General features: G+C 43.5%; 1 protein-coding gene and 1 long non-coding RNA gene across 2 annotated transcripts in view; one reads left to right on the forward strand and one right to left on the reverse strand.

The window, feature by feature from the left end:
• Positions 1-26800, reverse strand: part of ARHGEF38 (Rho guanine nucleotide exchange factor 38) — a 118542-nt gene that overhangs the window by 74466 nt on the left and 17276 nt on the right. Inside the window, exons 2-3 of the mRNA XM_056566133.1 lie at positions 7683-7870; positions 4796-4919 (exon numbers count right to left, since the gene is read on the reverse strand). Coding sequence (XP_056422108.1) covers positions 4796-4919; positions 7683-7870 — 312 coding nt within the window. The remainder of the gene's footprint in view (positions 1-4795; positions 4920-7682; positions 7871-26800) is intronic.
• On the forward strand, positions 1498-24965 carry LOC130362128 (uncharacterized). Its single transcript, XR_008891286.1, has 3 exons — positions 1498-1593; positions 22377-22434; positions 24839-24965. It is a non-coding gene; the product is annotated as an uncharacterized LOC130362128 (long non-coding RNA).

Below are 26800 nucleotides of genomic sequence, written 5' to 3' on the forward strand. Positions count from 1 at the left end.
CAATTGGCATCAGCCTCATAAGGGGGGAGAGGGGGCATCCTCTGGATCAACACTGTAGGGTTTTAGGTTGAACCTGATGGACTCTTGTCTTTTTTTAACCTTATAAACTATGGAACTATGTAGCGTCTTCACCATGTTATGGTTCCCTTCTACTCACACTGCACACAGATGTGAGAAAGACTGGATAGGTATGGTAACCCTCTATTGTCAGTCTAATTTGGAATTTAAGCACAATTAGAGATTGGTCTATCTTCTGCAATGTTTTACTAAGGATAACATTAATCAATTTATTTTTATAAGTTTCTTCTGCAGAATGGTGATATAGTAGTGGACATTAGGCTGGATATTTTCTTGTGCATGGTAACATTTCTAGATATTAAAGGGTGTATCCCAGGATTACAATTTATTATCTGTCTATAGGAGAGGTCTATGATTGATGGGGTATGACTGCTGAGACCCCCACTGATCACAAGAAGAGTAGATCATGAAAACTGTAGACCAGAGTGCCCATGTGTGAATACAGTGGCAATCGAGTATGCACACTGCAGATTTTCTTGTATATGGTAACATCTTCAGATATTAAAGGGGTTATCCTAAAATTACATCATCTAACCAAAGGATTTGGGGGTCCAACCACTAAGGCCCCCATTGACCATGGGAACAGCAGACCAGAGTGCCCCTGTGTTAATGGCATGGCAGTAAAGTATGCATACTGCTGCTTCATTCAAACTCTATGGAACTGGAAAGAAAGCTGAGTACAGTGGGAGGAGTTATCTTTGGATAACCCTTTTTTTGTAGTCTCATCACATTTTTTGTACTCTCCTAAATAAAAAAAGTAGAAGTCACATTTATAGTAGTTAATCAGAGGTGTCCGTAGAATCCTTGGCTAATGGGAGTAACAAAATGTATGAATTGTTTAACATAACATCGTATGACAGACAACATATGTAAAGGCATTTCAAGCTGCATGTCAAACAGTTGAATTGAGTTTATCATAAGGAACATCTTCTTAATGAATAATCACTGATACAAATATTTTTCTTGGCTCAACTTAAAAACTTCTTGCTGGGGCAGAGTATTTTGTTGCTGACTTATAACAATATACAGAACTATTTATCTTGTACTATGATAATATCCACTGCCTAGAAGGAGGATGACGCACACCTATAATGACAGTACCGTTCTGTAAGAAAGTGGCCTCAAACCTGTGGCTTTCAAGCTGTTGTAAAACTCAGTCCAAGTCTAAGCAAGCTGACAACTGTATTTTCACAACAGATGGAAAGGCAATTATCGGAGACCTACCTGATCTCTACTTTTTTGTTTTGCTAAACATGTATTCAGCTATATATTCACTATGCGCACTCTTACATCTTACATACACTAAGGGGGAGATTTATCAAAACCTGTGCAAAGGAAAAGTTGCCCAGTTGCCCATAGCAACCAATCAGATCGCTTCTTTCATTTTGCAGAGGCCTTGTTAAAAATGAAAGAAGGGAGCTGACTGGTTGCTATCGGCAACTGGGCAAATTTTTTAAATAAATCTCCCCCTCACTACATAATGGCTATATTTTCGATTTTGGAGAGCCTAACATGGTAAGGTATAGGCATGAAAGGAGTTTAGAAGTCCATAAAGGTGGATCTAGCTATAGATTTGTGCATTTTTTAACCTCTCGTGATGTCACTTCACGCCCCCTCCATTCATGTCTATGGGAGAGGTCATGACGGCCAGTATGCCCCCTCCTTTAGACATGAATGGAGGGAGCGTGGTGTGACGTCACAAGGGGGCATCCTTTGAATAGGGGATAAGATGTTTTGCCTGAAATACCCCTTTAAAGGCATATTTCACCCACCCTCATTTATAACCCAATTACAGGATAGGTGATAAAAATTAGATTAGTAATTTGTGTAATAGTGTAATTAGTAATAGTGTTTTGACTGCTGGAAACTACACCAGTTGCTAGAATGACGAACCCTGACCTTTATTGCTGCATGACCACAACAAGCAGAAGTCTTAAGCAGGGACAATCGAGTGTTTGTACTGCTGCCTCATATAAAATATGTATGTGTGATAGAACCAACCAAAGGCCACACACCAGCTTTTTGCCTCTATTGCACAGTTACGATGAATATAAGTGATGCTTACTAATCTAACACTTATCATCTATCCATATGATAGATAGGTAATAAATGTATATGGCTGTAATAAGTATTGGTGACTGAAATTCGGTCACACAAAAGCTAGATCGGAAAAAAAGAGTGGTCTCCTCAAAGCTCAGTGCTTTGAAAAGATTTCACTGTATGTTGCTTAATTGTGACTACTATCATCCGTGCAGCCTCTAAAAAATGGAGTGGAATGGAGCCAACAGGAATTAAAGGCGTGCCTTCCTATCATCGTACTTGAGACCCTATTGTCATATCCTATCACTATACTAATAATCTGTATGCTGAGACAACTCCATTAATGCAAAGAACTTGCTACACCTGACATACTGACTTGTTGATGCATTATTTCTATAATGCGGTAAAATGATCAACATTGTATTATTTTTGGAGCACTGAAAACTGAATACATTTAGAGACACCTACTACAACCTATCTATACCTTCTAGTTGTAAATGGTTTTAGAAGAAACAGGCCCTTATATATATCAGAACCATACATAAGTCTATACACTTATTCTGTCCCCAGCCGGACAATGCTAGTATTATCAATTGTTAATGTAAATATGTGTACATTGTTTAGCAGTGTCTTATAAAGCTTTCATTAAACACTATGGGGGACATTTATCATCGTTGCTTTGGTAAGCGAGTTCTATAGGCATTTTATCTTGCTTTGGTTTTGCTTATGTGTGACATATTTATCATACTATCACAGGGGGTTGATAAATTTGGCTTACATAAGCAAAAACCAATAAAATCCCTTTGGAATACCATTTTATTAGTACACATAAGCAAAAAAAATTTGTGTGTTTAATCAAATTTTTTTACCACTTTTTTCATGTACTAGCCTATTTTTTGTTTTTTTTTCTTTTCATTTTAGATCCATCTATACTGTGGGCTACTTCAGATTTGGTGGTCTACGATGACCAGCGTTTTTTTGTTTAATATTAACAAAAAAAATTTAATGAGGGCTTGTGGGGGAGTGTTTTATGTAATAAAAGTTTTTTAAATGTGTTTATTTTATTTACTTTACAGGCGTAGTAGTGGAAGCCGTCTTATAGACAGAGTCCATTACTAAGCTGGGGCTTAGCATTAGCTAAGTGCTTACCCCCGATTATCACCCTGATACCCACCACCACAAGGGTGCTGGGAAGAGCCGGCACCAACAGGCTCGGAGCGTCAAAAATGGCGCTCCTGGGCCTAGGTGGTAACAGGCTGGCATTATTTAGGCTGGGGAGGGACAGTAACAATGGTCCTCGCCCACTCTGGTAACGTCAGATTGTTGCTGTTTGGTTGGTATCTGGCTGAGAAGAAAAATACAGGGAATCCTATGCGTTTTTCTTTTATTATTTAATTATTTATGGAAAAAAAAACCACAAAGGGTTCCCCAAATTTTCATTCTCAGCCAAATAACAACCAAGCAGCAACAGCCTGACATTTCTAGGGTGGGCGAGGACCATTGTTACTGCCCCCCCCCCCCCCCAGCCTATAGAGTGCCAGCCTATTACCGCCTAGGCCAAGGAGCACCATATTTGACACTCCGAGCCTGTTGGTAGCTGCTCTTCCCGGCACCCCTGTGGTGGTGGATATCGGGGTAATAATTGGTTAGCACTAGCTGTTTTTTGGTACTAACGTTAAGCCCTGGCTTAGTAATGGACAGCTTCCACTACTAAGCCTGTAAAGTAAATGAAAAGAAAAAAAAAAGATGTTTAAAAAAATTTTATTCCCAAAAAAAAAACACTCCCTCAAAAGCTTTGGTTAGCCATTTTAGAATAAAATTAAATAAATAAAAATAAAAAAAAAACAATGGTCATGGTCGTAGTCCACAGGATATACGGATCTGAAATGAGAAGGGGAAAAAAAACAAGGAAAATAGGTTAGTATATTTATTGTAACCCACATTTCCCACCCGCACCACACCGCATGACTACAACTCCCAGCATGCCCTTACAGTAAGGACATAACAGGAGTTGTAGTCATGCAGCAGGGTTGGGGGGGGGGGGGGGGGAGATGTGCAAGCAGGTGTCAAGCTTGTCACCTGTCCCCACTTCATGACTACAACTCCCAGAGTGCCCTCACAGTAAGGATATGCTAGGAGTTGTAGTCATTCGGCGTGGGTGGGTGACAAGCTTGTCATCCAGCCGCCCATCTAACACACTCCCCCCGGGCCGCAAAACTACAATTCCCAGCATGTCCTTGCATTAAGGACATTCTGGGAGTTGTAGTAGTGTTGCGTGGGCGGGAGATGTGCGGCCGGGTGACAAGCTTGTCACCCTCCTGTACATCTCCTACCCATTCGTCCCAACGTGCCTGTGAAAATGAAAGTTAAAAAAAGTTGCACAAAAAGTCGCAGGCGAATCTGCTTAAATCCGTTGATAAATCTCCCTCTATGTTTCCACGTAGTAAAAAGGATAAGGTTTCTTTCGATCATCTATGTGAAAGCAGTCATTATTATACATGACGTCATGAATTTGAGGGCATTGAGTACTAGGGTTACACTGCGCTTCTATAGCATAATAGGGTGTCTCACTATGCAGAGTCCCATTGTGTAGTGAAAAAAAAGAGCTGACACAAGATCGGTGCAGCATGAAAATAGATACCTACTGCATATACAAGGAAAGCAAAAGTGTGAATACCTATCACTTGCAGCTCTGGTTCCACATCTGCTGTGGCTTCTTCCAACAGGGACACCATTTTAGCCGATATCTGGCAAACGGACTCAATGTTACTGAATAGGGCATCCACATCAAAGTGTTCTGACTAGGGAAGAAAGGTTCATAAAGGAGTCTTATTAAGAGTATAATACACATTGTACTTTGCTTGTAGCCTGTGTTAAAATTGCTGTAACACCTGGAGAGCATATGGTTAATGAAGGGATCATATAAGACTACTCGACTACTGGGAATACAGAACTGAAACAAATAGGTCACACTTGTCCATGGCCTATAATCCATTGTGTAGAAAAGCTATAATGAATAAAAGTAAACTAAAGTACTCTCAGCCCCATGAAAAAGCTGATATCGAATGCTGAAACAGAAGCTGACCATTGACTGAATGCTGTTTCTCATTTTGTTAGTATTGTTAAAAAAAGCTATCTAGGCTGGTGGGGATATGAAAGAGACAAAGGTCCCTTCTGCTTTTCTTGTGCACAGCAGCTCTCTTATTCACCCACTTTCCAGGGAACTACAAAAAATTTCCATAGGAGTAAATGTAACAGTTCCGTGCACATCTGCTGGACAGAATCACAACGGTGACAGGTCTGCACTACTGAGGACCATGAAGGTCCTGACAACTGGACAACTGGATCCCATAGTCTATTCTTGTGGAGAGAAAACTGCTTTACAGGTTGTCCCATTAGAACAGTCCACTTCTGTTAAAAGGAATCTGTCACCTGGAAAATTACTATAAAACTACTGATACAGTTATATAGCTATGGAGGCACAGAGCGTAATGATACAAAAAGAAGGCTGTAGCTATGTGGAGGTGGCCTCTTGTCGGATGGGACCCTAACATGCTTAATCCACTCACCTCTGCTAGGCATAAAGCCTCTAACTGGGTGACATGCAGGATCCACTATCAGTTTAAAAACCTCCTGTGAAACAGGGAGGGGTGCACGGCTAGAGAGGGTGCCACTCCCCCTAACTTGCATAGCGGGTGCACGCTACTGTCAACCTGGATGAATGGTGCATGTGTGGAATTTCAGAATGTCTCGGAGAGCCCTGCCTACCAACCATAGTTAGAGAGGGGGGTAAAAAGGAGCAGGGAGAAGTATTGCAGCCAGGAGTGTCCCAACTGTGCCATTTTGACCATTTTCATGGACGGGGAATCCAGAGAATTTTTTCAAGTATTGCAGCAAAGTACATACTAACTACAAGTATTAATTTCTGTGCTACCATAGCTGTGTCAGCAGTTTCATAGTGATTTTCATGGATGACAGATTTCCTTTAAAGTGTACCTGTCACTTGAAAAATCTTTTGACATGTTCTAGAGACATGTCAGTTTTTATCAGGCAGTGTGTGAGTGTTTAGACCATGAATGATTGCTAAGATGACCCGAGAGAAGAGCACATAGCAGAGCGCTCTTCTCTGTGCTCTCTGTGCATATAACCGAGAGGAACCCATAGACTTGCATTGTAAGGTTGGCTCAGTCACGTGGAACAGAGACAAGAGTGAATGCGCTTAGCGTGGACTTCTCTTGGTTCGTTTTCCTGATCAGTGGGGGTTTGAACACACATACCCAGAGAAATCAAAACTTTTGACATGTCTCTAGGACATGTCATACGTTTTGGTTTTTTTGTGACAGAGCCCATTTAAATAGAACATGCCAAAATCTAAATTTTAAAATACAGTGTATGGTAACAGAGATATACACAATAGCTGTTGCTCACAGATCAGCCTTCCCCTTCCTGTGAATGACCTCTTAAATGGTCACAGAGTATGCCCAGTAATGTTTCCAATTCATGTGAATGGTGAAGCATATAACATTAAAAAAAATTGCAATCAGAAAACAGAATAGAAGAAAAAACATGTTTCAGTATCTGGCATTAAAGGAGTAGTCCAGTGGTGATTCAGTGGTGAGCAACTTATCCCCTATCCTAAGGATAGGGGATAAGTTGCAGATCGCGGGGGGTCCGACCGCTGGGGCCCCCTGCTATCTCCTGTACGGAGCCCCGACAGCCCGCGGGAAGGGGGCATGTCGACCTCCGCATGAGGCGGCGGCCGACACGCCCCCTCAATACAACTCTATGGCAGAGCCGAAGCGCTGCCTTCGGCAATCTCCGGCTCTGCCATAGAGATGTATTGAGGGGGCGTGTCGGCCGCCGCCTCGTGCGGGGGTCGACACCCGCTATCTCGGCGGAGAGCCGGGGCCCCGTACAGAGAGATCGCAGGGGGCCCCAGCGGTCGGACCCCCGCGATCTCAAACTTATCCCCTATCCTTAGGATAGGGGATAAGTTTTTCACCACTGGACTACCCCTTTAAGCTGTAATTTACTGGAGCTGGATTTTACTGGATTGGTATAAGTAACAACTAAAATATTGTTAGGTTGTTGTTTTTTTTAATTTATTATTATTATTATTATTATTTTTCTTTACTCATTTTTAATTCCCTACTACAGTGTGAATATTTGTATCCAGGTGTATTTTATGTGACCATAGGAATATTCCGGATTAAAACTTTAATGTCATTTAACAAAACTTTTTGGATACATGGCTGTGTCTGGGTGTTCAGACCCCCACCAATTGCTAGAACAACCCTGGAGAAGAACCCAGCTGACTTACTATGAAATCTGTCTCCTGCAGCAAGACAAGAGCTTCTCCTGACTTGTCCTATGGATATGTGGGGTCTCATCACCCTGACCCCAACCAATCAAATCTTTTGACATATTTCTATGTCATGTCAAAAGTTTTGTTTAAAGATGGTAATTGGCTATAATTTTGCCGGAAGATATGCAGAAAACGTTTAGTAAGTGTAATATGAACATAGAAACCAAGAACAAGCGTAAATGAAAAACCTATTACTCACATGGTGTTGTCTGAGTGGCTGGACAACTTCTCTGATGCAGAGTTCCAGGTCAGTCAGATAATCTTTTTCAGTCTGTATCAGCTCAGCAATAATTTTGGCTCTCTTGTCCATTTTCCTCCTCTGGAGCTCTTCTGGGTCTTGCATTGGTGAGGTTGGAGCTGATGCTGGAATATTAGGTGCCATCTTTTCTGTATACAGTAAAGAACATACAATCAGCAAATGGTGACTAAGACAACATTGTTAGAATAAACAATAATTTCTCATATGAATTTATTTGTATCACTATACTGTGTAACTTCAGCTGGAACGTCCTCTAATATACAGGGTGGGCCATTTATATGGATACATCTTAATAAAATGGGAATGGTTGGCGATATTAACTTCCTGTTTGTGGCACATTAGTATATGTGAGGGGGGACACTTTAAAAGATGGGTGGTGACCATGGTGGCCATTTTGAAGTTGGCCATTTTGAATCCAACTTTTGTTTTTTCAATAGGAAGAGGGTCATGTGACACATCAACCTTATTGGGAATTTCACAAGAAAAACAATGATGTGCTTGGTTTTAACGTAACTTTATTCTTTCATGAGTTATTAACAAGTTTCTGACCACTTATAAAATGTGTTCAATGTGCTGCCCATTGTGTTGGATTGTCAATGCAACCCTCTTCTCCCGCTCTCCACACACTGATAGCAACACCACAGGAGAAATGCTAGCACAGGCTTCCAGTATCCGTAGTTTCAGGTGCTGCACATCTCGTATCTTCACAGCATAGACAATTGCCTTCAGATGACCCCAAAGATAAAAGTCTAAGGGGGTCAGATCGGGAAACCTTGGGGGCCATTCAACTGGCCCACGACGACCAATCCACTTTCCAGGAAACTGTTCATCTAGGAATGCTCGGACCTTACACCCATAATGTGGTGGTGCACCATCTTGCTGGAAAAACTCAGGGAACGTGCCAGCTTCAGTGCATAAAGAGGGAAACACATCATCATGTAGCAATTTTGCATATCCAGTTGAATTTTATCTTTGGGGTCATCTGAAGGCAATTGTCTATGCTGTGAAGATACGAGATGTGCAGCACCTGAAACTATGGATACTGGAAGCCTGTGCTAGCATTTCTCCTGCGGTGTTGCTATCAGTGTGTGAAGAGTGGGAGAAGAGGGTTGCATTGACAATCCAACGCAATGGGCAGCACATTGAACACATTTTATAAGTGGTCAGAAACTTGTAAATAATTAATGAAAGAATAAAGTTACGTTAAAACCAATCACATCATTGTTTTTCTTGTGAAATTCCCAATAAGTTTGATGTGTCACATGACCCTCTTCCTATTGAGAAAACAAAAGTTGGAATTAAAATGGCCAACTTCAAAATGGCCGCCATGGTCACCACCCATCTTGAAAAGTTTCCCCCCTCACATATACTAATGTGCCACAAACAGGAAGTTAATATCACCAACCAATCCCATTTTATTAAGGTGTATCCATATAAATGGCCCACCCTGTAGTTTCAAAAATGAGTATGGTGTAGCAATTTGATATGTCATCAAGGATTTGTGGGAGAAGATTTCAATGTTGAGACCCCTACTAAGTTTCTAAGAATGAGTTACTGGTCCCCTGCTGTGAATACGCCACACATCCTTTCTCACATTCCAATGTCTGTGGGGAATATGAAACATGTAGCCAGCTCTTTACTGCCAATAAGACATTTGCAACCACCATTCTCAGAACTAATGGACATCCCAGTGTTAAGACATCACCGTTTCAGATGTTATTTCAAACTCTTTGAAATTTTTCTGTCATTTGAGTGGGTCAGCCGGGTGAAAAACTTTGCAGTCAGACTGTATTGGCAGCTTACAGAAAACAATAGAGTCCACATCAGATACAGTAGTTACCTTCAAACTGGTTCTTCAGGTTCAGCGACTTTCTAATCATACATGTAAAAAACCCCATTAAATCTCAGTAGTGAAGTTGTAACAACAAAACCATGCAATCTATACCAAAACATTTAACTTCCAGAGAGCATTGTGCTTTCTCCAACTACATATATTTAAACTGTATATTTCACAGTTACATCGATCAGCTATAATATTAACACCAACCACCTATAAATAGTAGTGTGTCCATGCACTGTGGGGGACATTCATCAATGTAGGTGTACATGAAGCATTTTTCTCACCTTTTTTGTTTGCTGGTAATGTGTAGGGGCACCAAATTTATTATATGGTCGCAGACCATTTACAATGGGGATCAAAAGTTTGGGCACCCCAGGTAAAAATTTGTATTAATGTGCATAAAGAAGCCAAGGAAAGATGGAAAAATCTCCAAAAGGCATCAAATTCCAAAAAGGCATTCTTATAATATGTCAACAAAAGTTAGATTTTATTTCCATCCTTTACACTTTCAATTTGCACAATTAACTGCAGAGTTAATATCTTGTACTGCCCCCTTTGGCAAGTATCACAGCTTGTAAACGCTTTTTGTAGCTAGCCAAGTCTTGTTTGAGGTATCTTTGCCCATTCTTCCTTACAAAAGTCTTCCAGTTCTTTGAGATTTCTGGGCTTTCTGTCACGCACTGCTCTTTTAAGGTCTATCCATAGATTTTCAATTATGTAGAGGTCAGGAGATTGTGAAGGCCATGGCAAAACCTTCAGTTTACGCCTCTTGATGTAATCCCCCGGGGATTTCAAGGTGTGTTTAGGATCATTATCCATTTGTAGAAGCCATCCTCTCTTTAACTTCAGCTTTTTCACAGATGGCATCAAGTTAGCATCCAAAATTTGTTGAAATTTTATTGAATCTATTTTTCCTTCTACTCGTGAGATGTTCCCTGTGCCACTGGCTGCAATACAACTCCAAAGCATGACTGATCCACCCCCATGCTTAACAGTTGGACAGAGGTTCTTTTCATTAAATTCTGTTCTCCTTCTTCTCCAAACGTTTGCTCATTCCGGCCAAAAAGTTCAATTTTAACCTGCTCGGTCCACAGAACTTGTTTCCAAAATGCATCAGTCTTGTCTATATGTTCATTTGCAAAGTTCAAATGCAGATTTTTGCGGTGAGGACGTAGAAGAGGTTTTCTTCTGATGACTCTTCTATGAAGACCATATTTGTACAATTATCTCTTCATTGTGGAATAGTGTACCACAACTCCAGTGTCTGCCAGATCTTTCTGGAGGGATTGTGCAGTCAAACATGGGTTTTGAATTGTTTTTCTCACAATCCTGCGAGCTGTTCTGTCTGATATTTTTCTTGGTCTTCCAGATCTTGCTTTAACTTCCACTGTTCCTGATGACTGCCATTTCTTAATTACATTCCAAACAGAGAATATTGACATCTGAAAACGTTTTGATATCTTCTTATAGCCTTCTCCAGCTTTGTGAGCGTCAACTATTTTCAGTTTCAGATTTCTAGACAACTGCTTAGAAGAACCCATGGTGCTGATTGCTGGGGCAAGGTCAGATGAGTCTGGGCATTTAAAACCTTTGAGATTGACATCACCTGGTTTTCCCAGATGATGATTGAGAACAATCCCTGATACTGGCAGGTCTCAGCTTTGCAAAGGGGGCAGTGCATGCTATAAATTCTGCAGGGTGCCCAAACTTTTGCAGATGAAATTTTTTGGTTTTCTGTTATTTTGAAAGTATAAATGATGTAAATAAAATCTAACTTTTGTTGACAAATTATAAGAATTTCTAATCTGTAATTTGATGCCTTTTGGAGATTTTTCCATCTTTCCTTGGCTTCTTTATGCACATTAATACACATTTTTACCTGGAGTGCCCAAACTTTTGATCCCGACTGTAATACATTTTGTGCAGGTCACATTTTCTGAAATCTCTCTCTTCACATACACCAAAAAGCTAAGCTAACTCTGGGCTGGTGTAGTTTAGAGACTTTTCGGTGGCTTTGCACCTTTTTTTACGCCTTTTCACAAAAAGGCACAGTTCATAATACACGTCCATATCATGCGTATTGCCAAAATCGGTGGATTAAAGCTCAAAATCAGCAGAAATATGTAAACCAAAAGGCTCACAAAAAGGGACACTTGCGCCAAAATAGCGCCAAATATAGACAGAAAAAAGGTTAAATACCATGATAAATGCCAGCCTGTGTGTTTTGACACCTTTTTTTTATAGTAGCTAACAATAACTTTTTAAGAAAATTTGCACTACAGTGGCTCGTCCATGAGATCTGACCAAACAGGCTAGCCTTTGTTCTCCATGGGTATCAATGAGCCTAAGGCACCCATGACTATTTGATCCATTTGGCTGACACGCCAAATTTTCTCAAAAAATTTGGTTCGGTCCGAATTTATTTGCGCCAAATCACTATTAAAAACGGCTATTTCTGGCCTACAGAGAGCCTCAATAGGGGTGTAGAATACTTTTCCTTGCTGTAACATGCATAGGGTGTGTGCTGGGTTAGTGAAATAATACTGTTATTCAGTATGACATGCAGATCAGAGGCGTCACTATTAGAATCACTGTCGCAGAGCGGCACTGTCACGATGCCGGCTGGCAGGTAGTGGATCCTCTGTGCCAGAGAGGGATTGGCGTGGACCGTGCTAGTGGACCGGTTCTAAGCCACTACTGGTTTTCACCAGAGCCCGCCGCAAAGCGGGATGGTCTTGCTGCGGCGGTAGTGACCAGGTCGTATCCACTAGCAACGGCTCACCTCTCTGGCTGCTGAAGATAGGCGCGGTACAAGGGAGTAGGCAAAAGCAAGGTCGGACGTAGCAGAAGGTCGGGGCAGGCAGCAAGGATCGTAGTCAGGGGCAACGGCAGAAGGTCTGGAAACACAGGCAAGGAACACACAAGGAACGCTTTCACTGGCACTAAGGCAACAAGATCCGGCAAGGGAGTGCAGGGGAAGTGAGGTGATATAGGGAAGTGCACAGGTGAACACACTAATTGGAACCACTGCGCCAATCAGCGGCGCAGTGGCCCTTTAAATCGCAGAGACCCGGCGCGCGCGCGCCCTAGGGAGCGGGGCCGCGCGCGCCGGGACAGAACAGACGGAGAGCGAGTCAGGTAGGGGAGCCGGGGTGCGCATCGCGAGCGGGCGCTACCCGCATCGCGAATCGCATCCCGGCTGGCAGCGGAATCGCAGCGCCCCGGGTCAGAGGACGTGACCGGAGCGCTGCCGCGGGGAGAGTGAAGCGAGCGCTCCGGGGAGGAGCGGGGACCCGGAGCGCTCGGCGTAACAGTACCCCCCCCCTTGGGTCTCCCCCTCTTCTTAGAGCCTGAGAACCTGAGGAGCAGACTTTTGTCTAGGATGTTGTCCTCAGGTTCCCAGGATCTCTCTTCAGGACCACAACCCTCCCAGTCCACTAAAAAAAAATTTTTCCCTCTGACCTTTTTGGCAGCTAAAATTTCTTTGACCGAGAAGATGTCCGAGGAGCCGGAAACAGGAGTGGGAGGAACAGATTTGGGAGAAAAACGGTTGAGGATGAGTGGTTTGAGAAGAGAGACGTGAAAGGCATTAGGGATACGAAGAGAGGGAGGAAGAAGAAGTTTATAAGAGACAGGATTAATTTGACACAAAATTTTGAAAGGACCAAGATAGCGTGGTCCCAACTTGTAGCTAGGGACACGGAAGCGGACATATTTAGCGGAGAGCCATACCTTGTCTCCAGGGGAAAAAACGGGGGGAGCTCTTCTTTTCTTATCCGCGAACTTCTTCATGCGTGATGAAGCCTGTAAGAGAGAATTTTGGGTCTCTCTCCATATGATGGAAAGGTCACGAGAAATTTCATCCACAGCGGGCAGACCAGAGGGCAAGGGAGTAGGGAGGGGGGGAAGAGGGTGACGGCCGTACACCACGAAAAATGGGGATTTGGAGGAAGACTCAGAGACCCTGAAGTTATACGAGAATTCGGCCCATGGGAGGAGATCTGCCCAGTCATCCTGGCGGGAGGAAACAAAATGTCGCAAATAATCACCCAAGATCTGGTTAATCCTTTCTACTTGTCCATTGGACTGGGGATGATATGCAGAAGAAAAATTTAATTTAATCTTGAGTTGTTTACAGAGAGCCCTCCAGAATTTAGACACGAATTGGACGCCTCTATCCGAGACAATCTGCGTAGGCAACCCGTGAAGACGAAAAATGTGTACAAAAAATTGTTTAGCCAACTGAGGCGCAGAAGGAAGACCAGGAAGAGGGATGAAATGTGCCATTTTGGAGAATCGATCAACGACCACCCAAATAACAGTGTTGCCACGGGAAGGGGGTAAATCAGTAATAAAATCCATACCAATCAGAGACCAAGGCTGTTCGGGGACAGGCAGAGGATGAAGAAAACCAGCGGGCTTCTGGCGAGGAGTCTTATCCCGGGCACAGATAGTGCAGGCTCGCACAAAGTCCACAACATCCGTCTCCAGAGTCGGCCACCAATAGAAGCGGGAGATGAGTTGCACAGATTTCTTGATACCCGCATGACCTGCGAGATGGGAGGAGTGACCCCATTTGAGGATTCCGAGGCGTTGGCGAGGAGAAACAAAGGTCTTTCCTGGAGGAGTCTGCCTGATGGAGGCAGGAGAAGTGGAGATCAGGCAGTCAGGTGGAATGATGTGTTGCGGAGAGAGTTCAACTTCTGAGGCATCCGAGGAACGAGAGAGAGCATCGGCCCTAATGTTCTTATCGGCAGGACGAAAGTGAATCTCAAAATTAAATCGGGCAAAGAACAGAGACCACCGGGCCTGGCGAGGATTCAGCCGTTGGGCAGACTGGAGGTAGGAGAGGTTCTTGTGGTCGGTGTAGATAATAACAGGAGAACTTGATCCCTCCAGCAGATGCCTCCATTCCTCAAGTGCTAATTTAATGGCTAGAAGCTCTCGATCCCCGATGGAGTAGTTCCTCTCCGCTGGAGAGAAGGTCCTAGAGAAAAAACCACAAGTGACAGCATGCCCGGAAGAATTTTTTTGTAGAAGAACAGCTCCAGCTCCCACTGAGGAGGCATCAACCTCCAATAGGAAGGGTTTGGAGGGGTCAGGTCTGGAGAGGACGGGAGCCGAAGAAAAGGCAGACTTGAGTCGTTTAAAGGCGTCTTCTGCTTGAGGAGGCCAGGACTTGGGATCAGCATTTTTTTTGGTTAAAGCCACGATAGGAGCCACAATGGTAGAAAAATGTGGAATAAATTGCCTGTAATAATTGGCGAACCCCAAAAAGCGTTGGATAGCACGGAGTCCGGAGGGGCGTGGCCAATCTAAGACGGCAGAGAGTTTGTCTGGATCCATCTGTAGTCCCTGGCCAGAGACCAAATATCCTAGAAAAGGAAGAGATTGGCATTCAAACAGACATTTCTCAATTTTGGCATAGAGTTGGTTGTCACGAAGTCTCTGAAGAACCATACGGACATGCTGGCGGTGTTCTTCTAGATTGGCAGAAAAAATTAGGATATCGTCCAGATATACAACAACACAGGAGTATAACAGATCACGAAAAATTTCATTGACAAAGTCTTGGAAGACGGCAGGGGCGTTGCACAGTCCAAAGGGCATGACCAGATACTCAAAGTGTCCATCTCTGGTGTTAAATGCCGTTTTCCACTCGTCCCCCTCTCTGATGCGGATGAGGTTATAGGCGCCTCTTAAGTCCAATTTAGTGAAGATGTGGGCACCTTGGAGGCGATCAAAGAGTTCAGAGATGAGGGGTAAGGGGTAGCGGTTCTTAACCGTGATTTTATTAAGACCGCGGTAGTCAATGCAAGGACGTAGGGAGCCATCTTTTTTGGACACAAAGAAAAATCCGGCTCCGGCAGGAGAGGAGGATTTACGGATAAAGCCCTTTTTTAGATTCTCCTGGATGTATTCGGACATGGCAAGAGTCTCTGGGGCAGAGAGAGGATAAATTCTGCCCCGGGGTGGAGTAGTGCCCGGGAGGAGGTCGATAGGGCAATCATAAGGCCTGTGAGGAGGTAGAGTCTCAGCTTGTTTTTTGCAGAAAACATCCGCGAAGTCCATATAGGCCTTAGGGAGACCGGTTACTGGAGGAACCACAGAGTTACGGCAAGGGTTACTGGGAACCGGTTTTAGACAGTTCTTGGAACAAGAGAACCCCCAACTCTTGATCTCCCCAGTGGACCAATCCAGGGTAGGGGAATGAAGTTGAAGCCAGGGAAGTCCAAGGAGAATTTCCGAGGTGCAATTGGGGAGGACCAAAAGTTCAATCCTCTCATGATGAGATCCGATGCTCATAAGAAGGGGCTCCGTGCGGAAACGTATAGTACAGTCCAATCTTTCATTATTTACACAATTGATGTAGAGGGGTCTGGCGAGACTGGTCACCGGGATGTTGAACCTGTTGACGAGAGAGGCCAAAATAAAATTTCCTGCAGATCCAGAGTCCAAGAAGGCCACTGTAGAGAAGGAGAAGGCAGAGGCAGACATCCGCACAGGCACAGTAAGACGTGGAGAAGCAGAGTAGACATCAAGGACTGTCTCACCTTTGTGCGGAGTCAGCGTACGTCTTTCCAGGCGGGGAGGACGGATAGGACAATCTCTCAGGAAGTGTTCGGTACTAGCACAGTACAGGCAGAGGTTCTCCATACGGCGTCGTGTCCTCTCTTGAGGTGTCAGGCGAGACCGGTCGACCTGCATAGCCTCCACGGCGGGAGGCACAGGAACAGATTGCAGGGGACCAGAGGAGAGAGGAGCCGAGGAGAAGAAACGCCTCGTGCGAACAGAGTCCATATCTTGGCGGAGTTCCTGACGCCTTTCGGAAAAACGCATGTCAATGCGAGTGGCTAGGTGAATAAGTTCATGTAGATTAGCAGGAATTTCTCGTGCGGCCAGAACATCTTTAATGTTGCTGGATAGGCCTTTTTTGAAGGTCGCGCAGAGGGCCTCATTATTCCAGGACAATTCTGAAGCAAGAGTACGGAATTGTACGGCATACTCGCCAACGGAAGAATTACCCTGGACCAGGTTCAACAGGGCAGTCTCAGCAGAAGAGGCTCGGGCAGGTTCCTCAAAGACACTTCGGATTTCCGAGAAGAAGGAGTGTACAGAGGCAGTGACGGGGTCATTGCGGTCCCAGAGCGGTGTGGCCCATGACAGGGCTTTTCCGGACAGAAGGCTGACTACGAAAGCCACCTTAGACCTTTCAGTGGGAAACAGGTCCGACATCATCTCCAGATGCAGGGAACATTGGGAAAGAAAGCCACGGCAAAACTTAGAGTCCCCATCAAATTTATCCGGCAAGGATAAGCGTATCCCAGGAGCGGCCACTCGCTGCGGAGGAGGTGCAGGAGCTGGCGGAGGAGATGACTGCTGAAGCTGTGGTAGTAACTGTTGTAGCATAACGGTCAGTTGAGACAGCTGTTGGCCTTGTTGCGCTATCTGTTGTGACTGCTGGGCGACCACCGTGGTGAGGTCAGCGACAACTGGCAGAGGAACTTCAGCGGGATCCATGGCCGGATCTACTGTCACGATGCCGGCTGGCAGGTAGTGGATCCTCTGTGCCAGAGAGGGATTGGCGTGGACCGTGCTAGTGGACCGGTTCTAAGCCACTACTGGTTTTCACCAGAGCCCGCCGCAAAGCGGGATGGTCTTGCTGCGGCGGTAGTGACCAGGTCGTATCCACTAGCAACGGCTCACCTCTCTGGCTGCTGAAGATAGGCGCGGTACAAGGGAGTAGGCAAAAGCAAGGTCGGACGTAGCAGAAGGTCGGGGCAGGCAGCAAGGATCGTAGTCAGGGGCAACGGCAGAAGGTCTGGAAACACAGGCAAGGAACACACAAGGAACGCTTTCACTGGCACTAAGGCAACAAGATCCGGCAAGGGAGTGCAGGGGAAGTGAGGTGATATAGGGAAGTGCACAGGTGAACACACTAATTGGAACCACTGCGCCAATCAGCGGCGCAGTGGCCCTTTAAATCGCAGAGACCCGGCGCGCGCGCGCCCTAGGGAGCGGGGCCGCGCGCGCCGGGACAGAACAGACGGAGAGCGAGTCAGGTAGGGGAGCCGGGGTGCGCATCGCGAGCGGGCGCTACCCGCATCGCGAATCGCATCCCGGCTGGCAGCGGAATCGCAGCGCCCCGGGTCAGAGGACGTGACCGGAGCGCTGCCGCGGGGAGAGTGAAGCGAGCGCTCCGGGGAGGAGCGGGGACCCGGAGCGCTCGGCGTAACAGGCACAATGACAGAGCATGGAGGTGGCATCAGTATAAGAAGACCATATAGTGGCTAAATAACACAGCTTGGAGATGGCAGCAGCATGAGGAGACCATATAGTGGCTGAATGACACAGCCTGGAGTTGGTGGCCGCATGAGGAGCCCACATAGTGGCTGAATGACACAGCCTGGAGTTGGCAGCAGCATATAGTGGCTGAATGACACAGCCTGGAGTTTGCAGCAGCATGAGGAGAACATACAGAGGCTGAATGACACAGCCTGGAGGTGGCAGAAGCATGAGGAGACCACATAGTGGCTGAATGACACAGCGTGGAGGTGGCGGTAGCATGAGTAGACCATATAGTGGCTGAATGACACAGCTTGGAGGTGGCAGCAGCATGAGGAGAACATATAGTGGATGAATGACACAGCCTTAAGTTGGTCACAGCATGAGGAGAACACATAGTGGCTGAATGACACAGCCTGGAGTTGGTGGCAGCATGAGGAGAACATATATTGGCTCAATGACACAGCCTGGTGGTGGTGGCAGTATGAGGAGAACATATAATGGCTGAATGACACAGCCTGGTGGTGGTGGCAGCAGCATGAGGAGAACATATGGTGGCAGTATGAGATAGCTTGGAGCTGGCATCAGCATATGGAGAACATATGGTGGCAGAATGAGACAGCCTGGAGCTGGCATCAGCATGAGAAGAACATATATTGGCAGAATGTGACAGCCTGGAGCTGGCATCAGCATGAGGAGAACATATGGTGGCAGAAAGAGACAGCCTGGAGATGGCATCAGCACGAGGAGAACATATTGTGGCAGTATGAGACAGTCTGGAGGTGGCAGCAGCAGAATCAGGAGTCCTATAAGTAACCCGGTGACAGAGTGGTGCGGTGGGTGGCAATACCAATCCCCAATGAGGAAGGTGGGTGAAAAAAGGAGAACTTGGCATCAGATGTGTGGCATCAGGCAGGTGGCAGGATCAGAATAGTAGCTGAGGCAGGTAGGCAGAAGAAAACAGTCTCTTTTGTAAAAGTGTTAGTGTGCACAAGTATTGAGGATATGCTATACGTAAAACTTAACTTTTAATAACATGCTTAGGATAAAAAATATGGACCCAACGGGCAGAGGGAAGACGTCATGAGCTCCCGGCGCCAGCTCCAGCTTTTGGAACAGTTTGTTCCAAACGCTTAGCAGCAGAGTACCCCTATAAGACTTTAACAGGAACAAAATAGTACACCACTTGATGTATGTGGTATGCACTTCTGAGGGGAGGACAATGTGCTCCATTATGCTTAAAACATTATTTGTCTACAACACCAGCAGTACACACCTGTGCTGCAGCACACAGTCGCTGTGTACTACACCCAAAATTGCTCTTTCTCTCTCAATCTCACTCCTTTCCCTATCAGTGCTTTTAAGCTGGATTTGGGCTTTAGGTGAATTGCTGCTGTAAAAAAGCTTTTCTGTACAACACACTGCTCTCTGTCACTCTTTGCAATAGAACGGTGATGTGACTGGGAGGTGATTCGCTGCTGTAAAAATGCTTTTCTGAGCAACACACAGTGCTGTCTGTCCCTCTTTCCGTCTCGGCAATAAAAGGCTGAAGTGACTTGCTGCAAGATGGCTGCCGATTATATAGGCCTGGGACATCACAGGGGTGGTTGGCTGCTGATAGGTTGCATGCTGCATGTGATTCAGGGTCAACCCACCTTCCCAGGATTCCTTGCCCCATGTCCTCAAATGTGGATCCACCATTGTAGATGCCCCGGAGCCTTGGCCACACTAAATGGAGTTTAATGAAGCAATTCGCATGATCGAATCGCGGTGATATTCACATTAGTTGCAAATCAAATTTTTCCTGAAATTCATAACAAATTTGGATTCGTCAGATTCGATTCGCTCATCCCTACCCATGACCATGTCACCTAAGGCTGCTTTCACGCTATATAATTTTTCAGTTTTAAAGACCCATTATAATGTTCCGTTAAGGAAACCCTTTAAACCGGCCGTTAAACGGCCGTTACAAAATCCCAGTCAACTCTATGGGATTTTGTGATTAGCTGTTATGAATAACAGATGTTAGTTTGTGACGGGAGAAAAAAAACAGTACTTGCACTAATTTTTTCCCGTCACAAAATAACGTCAGTTATTAATAACAGCTAATCACAAAATCCCATAGAGTTGACTGGTTTTAAGGGTTTCCTTAGTGGAGCATTATAACGGGTCTTTAAAACGGAGAAATTATATATTGCTAAAGCAGCCTAATCATCAAGTCTTGATGGTTGATCCCTTGTCAAAGATTCTTAGATCCTTACCATTTTCCTGCTTCCATGCCATCAACTTGAAGAAATTACTGTTCCCTTGCTGCCTAATATATCACCCTTTGGCAGGTGCCATTGTCACAAGATAATCAATATTGTTCACTTACTCTGTCAGTAGTTTTAATGTTACAGTTGATCAGTGTATAGTAGTGTTCTCTACAGAGTATCTATTATATTGAGCAGGAGTGGGCCATACTGAGGAGTTGGCCTGACTAAACACCCAGCACGCCATAACGATCCATCGCCCGAACACCCCTACCCCACGCTTACCTGTCTCCCTGAGCTATGACCTGTAAGTTAAGTTTTTCAATAAAGAAGTTCAGCGCTGCAAGACTTCGCATGGTGAGTGCGTTTATCTTTTTTTTTCTATGTGGGATTGTGACTATTTTATTCAGCACTTGCCATAAATTGCAGGATTAGAGAAGTAGCAGCGAAAGTAGACATTGAGAATATGCTTATATTGCTTGGCACACAGAAACCAATGAGAAAAGTGGCCATGAGTTGTGGCCATCTGTGCCATCTTGCATAACGGTCAACACTTTTAGTAGGAGGCCAAGTGTCTTCTATAGTAGCAAGATAGTGTGGATGCTACCCACACTAATATTACTACTAATAATGTTATTATGATATCACTACCTACAAAGTCAATTGGGTTTCTATATTAACTGACTTCTTTTCATCTTAGGCAAATAAAATGAAACAATGATGTAATCTTTTATTCACAAAAGGTATAAAAGACATAAGTATGAAGAAACAATGTTAATTCTTCAGATAATGGGTGCATATTAAAGCATGAAGTGTAGTTGGAAGCTACAGTTCAGCTGTGGAAGGTGTTTAGTGCGGAAATAGCGAGAAGTGTATGCTGAAAGCTATGTCCTGAGGTGATGTGAGCTCATGTTTTCCTACACAAAGTATGAGATTGTAAACCCTCCTTTTATTTTTGAGTCATCGGACTGCTTAGTCACACTAATAAATGTATCTTATGTTACATTCTTAAATAAACAATGGAAATATATAAGAAAAGGTCCAAACTTGTCAGATTATATAGAAGTAATAAGAAAAAATCTCTAAATGCAACATTGCAGTATAAAACCGGAGGCGCTCAGAGGTACAGTATGGGCCAATAGCAGTCTGTTGATGCCAAATTACAGAACTGTGTACCAGGGTATGTTTGCAAGGATAAACAACAAAGATCAGCACCGGGTAGCCTTATTCCATTTCCATATATATTCCATGTATGTTTAACATTATTAGATACAGCAAGCTAGATAAGTTTTTTGTGAGCCAAGCAAGAACACCCCTATACAGTGGTCATCCATAATAGTAAGACCTACGTCAGGTGAAGTGCATAACATTGATACTTTATGACAATGGCACCTGCCAAGAGATCAAATATATATTAAATGGAATGTAAACAGTCAGTTCCTGAAGTGGATGTGTTGGAAGCTGACAAATAGGTAAGTGTAAGGATCTGAACAACTTTGACAAGGGCCACATTGTGATGGATATATGCCTGGGTTAGAGCATCTTCAAAAGGACAGGTCTTGTAGGGTGTTTCAGGTATTCTTTGGTTAGTAGCTACAAAAGAAAGGATAACAGTGAAACAGTGACAAAATCATGGTTGTCCAAGGAACATGTGAAATCTAGCCTGCATGGATCGATCTTACAGAAGAGATACTGTAGCACAAAATGCTAGAAATGTGTCAGAACGCACAGTACACAATATTACATAGGCACAGATCTACCTAGGTAAATAGGGCTATACTGCAATACTACAAAACTGTGGACAGGTGATGTTTTTGGTTTAAAGCAACTATGTTTCCCTAATCCTAGTCAACCCTCTATTTATCTACTCTATCTATCTATCTATCTATCTAATATCTATCTATCTCATATCTATCTGTCTAATTATCTAATATCTATCTATCTAATATCTATCTATCTCATATCTATCTGTCTAATTATCTAATATCTATCTATCGAATATGTATCTATCTGTCTAATATCTATCTATCTATCTATCTATCTATCTGTCTATCTATCTTTCTAGCTATGTAATATATATATATATATATATATATCTCATATCCATCTATCTAATATGTATCTATCTATCTAATATCTATCTATCTTATATTTATCTATTACTGTACATCTATCTCTCAATGTCTTTCTTTCTCTCTATACATATATCTATCCGCCAATCTATCTAATTATGATATATTATTTCTATTGCCCTAGAAGGAACGGCATGACTCATGAAGAAAATTAATAACATGCATTACCTATCTTATCAGTAGTGAGTATATTTAATACATGTTGAAACAAATGCTTGGTGTTGATGTAATTTCCTCTTATTCAAGAAACACATTAGAATTCACATTCATGATTTTGTAAGTATCATGTTCTTAAAGTGGTACTCCAACCCTAATACATCTTATCCCCTATCCAAAGGAAAGGGGATAAGACGTCTGACCGCGGGGGTCCTGCCACTGCGGACCCGGCAATCTGTCAATCAGCACCCACCATTGCGAGCTCTCTGCAGTGCTAGAGACCCCGAGTGTGCAGCATGACCACCACGGGGCCTGAGTATCGAGATGTCACGACTCCGCTCCTGTGTGACGTCACGCCCCTCCCCCTCAATGTAAGTCTATAGGAGACAGCCATCACGCCCCCTTTGGATAGGTGTATTAGGGCCGGAGTACCCCTTTAAGAATAATTCAAATAAATATTCTCTTCTTAATAGCACAAAGTAATGATTACGTAATGATGAGTAATTCACTTAACTGCGGACATCTGCAGGCAAGTTTTGCTAAATTGTCTTTTCATTCCGGTCTGATCTCCGGGGGGGGGGGTCTGATCTCCGGCTCTGCTGCGGCTCTCCCGTGCAGGAGGCGTGTCAGCCGCAGCGTCATGCATCTCCATGTATCTCTATTTGAGAGGCGGGGATGCAGTGTTCGTGCATCCCTGCATCTACCATAGAGCTGTATGGGGGGCGTGTTCGTCACACATGCATTAGCCCGTTCACAGCGCGGCAATGCCAGGGCCCGGTAAGGGAGATTGCGGGAGGTCCCAGCAGTCGGACCCCCCGCGATCAGACACTTATCCCCTATCCTGTTAAGTTTATTTCACTGCAGATCTCCTTAAACCACTAAACATGGTTTCTTGATGTCCTGATTATTTGCATTGTTGATGTGCTCTCTACATGAAGTGCAATTGATTTGAGACATGACTACATTAGAGTAGGGTCACACGTGCTGTATTTTGCTGCTGTGTACTCATTAGGGTAGGGTCCCACACAGTGCATCCGCAGCGTATTTGAAGCTGTAGATGTGCTGCCGGAAGTCACAGAGCAATGGCAGAGCTAGCTCCCTGCAGCTCTGTGTGTCTGCTCATTGCGGCGGATTTCCTGCCAGCAGTCACAGGCTGACACACAGAGCTACCTGGCTGCAGCAGGAAGCTCACTCTGCAGTTTCTCTGTGATTGCCAGAAGTGCATCGGCAGCATCAAATATGCCATGGATGTGCTGTGTGCTTGATATGCAAAATATATTTTCTGCAGCTGATTTTGCAACCCATTGACTTTAATGGCTAGGAGTAAAATACGGCATGTGTGACCTTACGCATAATATGAAAATATGAATCTCTTGATGTTTCAAAATTTCAGTGATAGAAATCCACACTTTAATTTTATATTATCTATTGTTTAAGACAGGTCCAAACTATGTGGGAGAATCCACATACAAATAAGGTTGCTATAGCAATAAGCCATATCAAAGCAGTTGAATGCAATGCAGCATCTAGAAATTATTGCTCACAATCTGCAATCACAGAAACACTTCCACCACGTAAGGAAATTGTCACTTATTATAGTTAGATGGGATTTGTAATACATATTTTAACATCACTTCTAGATAGACATCTTTGTATATTGTTATGCAAAGATGAGCTCACAATTGTGTCTCCTGAGCTCATGTAAATGCTGAGACGATTATTTTGGCAGACCAAGATCATTTCATTTGCTGGCATTTTGGCTTGTGTATATTTGCAGCCAAATTTGAAACAGTAAATTATTATTTCGGTATGTTTTCACGCAGGTCAACTATAAGGGAGCTAAAGGCTATGGATATCTTTGCACCCTTTTTTTTTATAATTTACCTAAATGCAAAATTAAAGGGGTTTACCAAACAAATACAAATCCCTATCGTGAGTACTAAATGAAATGTATCGAGTGTAGATAGGGAGGAAAGCACACATAAGGCAGTCTACAGGAAATGGGGCAGGAATGAGAGATCACACAGGCTGTGTTAAGAGAAAAGACAGAAACCATGTTGATTCTGGGCGACTTACACAATTCTGACCATCAGTTTCTACCAGTAAAGAGCTCAAAATGCCTATTACTAGCAGGGAAACTTTTGCTTGAGTAAAGTCTAAAAATAGAAACAGGCTGCAAACTAAATATTAGGTAGTGGGGAAAAAAATAAAGCCATGAAGTTTAAAGGAAACCTGTCACCAGTTATATTCTGCCCAAACCGCAGGCAGCACAAACTGGTGCAAGCATCATCACGATGTCGGGGCACTAGAAATTACTCTGATAAGCTTGGACGAAGTATAAAAATGTCGTCGGGACCCAGTTACCTAGTCATGGGGACAGGTCTCAGTTTTTATTCATGTATTTATTTATTTTTTTTTCTTCTTTTTCAGATTCATCTAAAATAGGAATGTGTAAATGTAGGAAAATGAGTACCATACTTGTGGATCTGTCTGCCCATTAAAAAAAGGAATATTGCTTATGCAATTTTCTGTAGCACTAAACAGTATAGCTGGCAACACTACCCTGCACATTAAATGTATCCGGACAAACCTGTCAAATGTTACCTAGAGGGGAATCTTATGGTACTCATTGGTCAAATTGTGCTTAAACTGGTTCATTGACATGTGTAAAATGTTATCTCCTGTTTGATCAGACAAATACATCAAAAGCCTAAACAAATGTAGTAACATGAGATTAGCTCCACCAAAGGACATCTAAATGAGACAGGGATAAGCAGTTCTGCCTTGCTAGGATGTGTTATTGTCTGTGTCATCCATCTGTTTGTCCTGTACTACAAACAAGCAGAGCCTATACTAGCCTATTATGTCATCCTTCTTGCCTAGCCAGTTTGAGCATATTTGGATATATAGGTAGATGGAAGGTTTCCCACCAACTCTGTTTACTGTGCGATGCTGACAGGATGGCTCATATAGCACGATGCAAATATACTCCCTAGGTACACATATTACAAGCATAACAGGAACTACAATGTCATCTCTGTTTACTGAGCTCTGCAACAAATAAGTGCAAAATAAAATGATATCCGTACCTCACAGGCACATAAAAATAATGCTAACATTTACAATCCTATCCTACTTTGATTCAGCTGTGTTGTCTAAGGAGCAGTAGTCTGAGATATGATAAACCTCCTTCCCACCTATGTGATTATATTTCCCATCATTGTTCTATCATGAAACTTTGATAAGATACGTTGGATATACTTGTTTGATTCTATTGTTCCTTTTGAACCATTACTGTCATTTAAAAAAAAATTAAAAAAACCTCTGACATGCCACGTAAATATCAATGCATGAAGTCTATAAGCAAGATGGCACCACAACCCAGTGATAAAGGATCCATGGACAAACAAGACGGACTTGCTTCCAGTAGATCTAGCAAAATGATCAAAAAACTATTCAGCATCCATTAAGTGAGTCTTGGAATTTATTCCAGCATCATATACTGTACATAAATAGCAATGTTTCAACCCATGAAAAAAATTGTGGGTCTTTGTCAAGTCCCGGCTAGGTGGTCAATCCGACTTCATTATAGTCTATAGTCCAGCTATATTCAGAGATCGGTGGGGGACTGACACCTCAACTGATCAAAACGTTTGACATGTCTGCATGATATGCCAACACGCTGGGCATTAATGCAGCAGTTTGTAGTCTAGAGCCTTTTACAGTCAAAAGACTGCTATCAATTTTAGTCTATAATGTGCATATTGTTGCCCTGGAAGGATTTTATCAGGTATAGCTGGTATATGAGAAGACCTTATTATGGTGACATGCTAACCAAATAACCTAATAGTACTACAAAATCTGGGCATACATACTGTATGATATAACTGTCAGTAGTAAGCCAACAGCTTTATTTCCCATGCATGTTAATGGGGTATTCCAGGAATTTTCTTTATTTGACTATGCGGTTCATAATATAGTTTCTGTACCTGTGTGTGACGGTTTTCTCACAGGTATTTTGAATGGATGCAGCTCATTTATGTTTCAATGGTTGGGGTGGCTGATGTGTGGGAGGGAGTAAAATGGAATTATGGGTTTTGTAGGCAAAAGAAGAAGACTCAAGCAGGAAATACCAGTTCACAAAAAGCTGGCCACAGCGTTAAGGTAATCTCACAACACGGCCACTTAGCCCCAAGACAAGCACAGATCCTTCCTAAGCATGTCCATGAATGTCTGGCAGGTAAGTACTAAAATCACCTTATGGTGGATAACCCCTTTAATATAGTAGCATGAGATAGTTAAAGGGGTTGTTTCCAAAACCCATTTTTATGTACCTTACTAAGGTCTTCAAAGTTAATGTAGAGCGCTTCTATGTTTAGGATCATAAACCCT

Source organism: Hyla sarda, chromosome 1 (genome assembly GCF_029499605.1).
Source record: "Hyla sarda isolate aHylSar1 chromosome 1, aHylSar1.hap1, whole genome shotgun sequence".
Taxonomy (NCBI): domain Eukaryota; kingdom Metazoa; phylum Chordata; class Amphibia; order Anura; family Hylidae; genus Hyla; species Hyla sarda.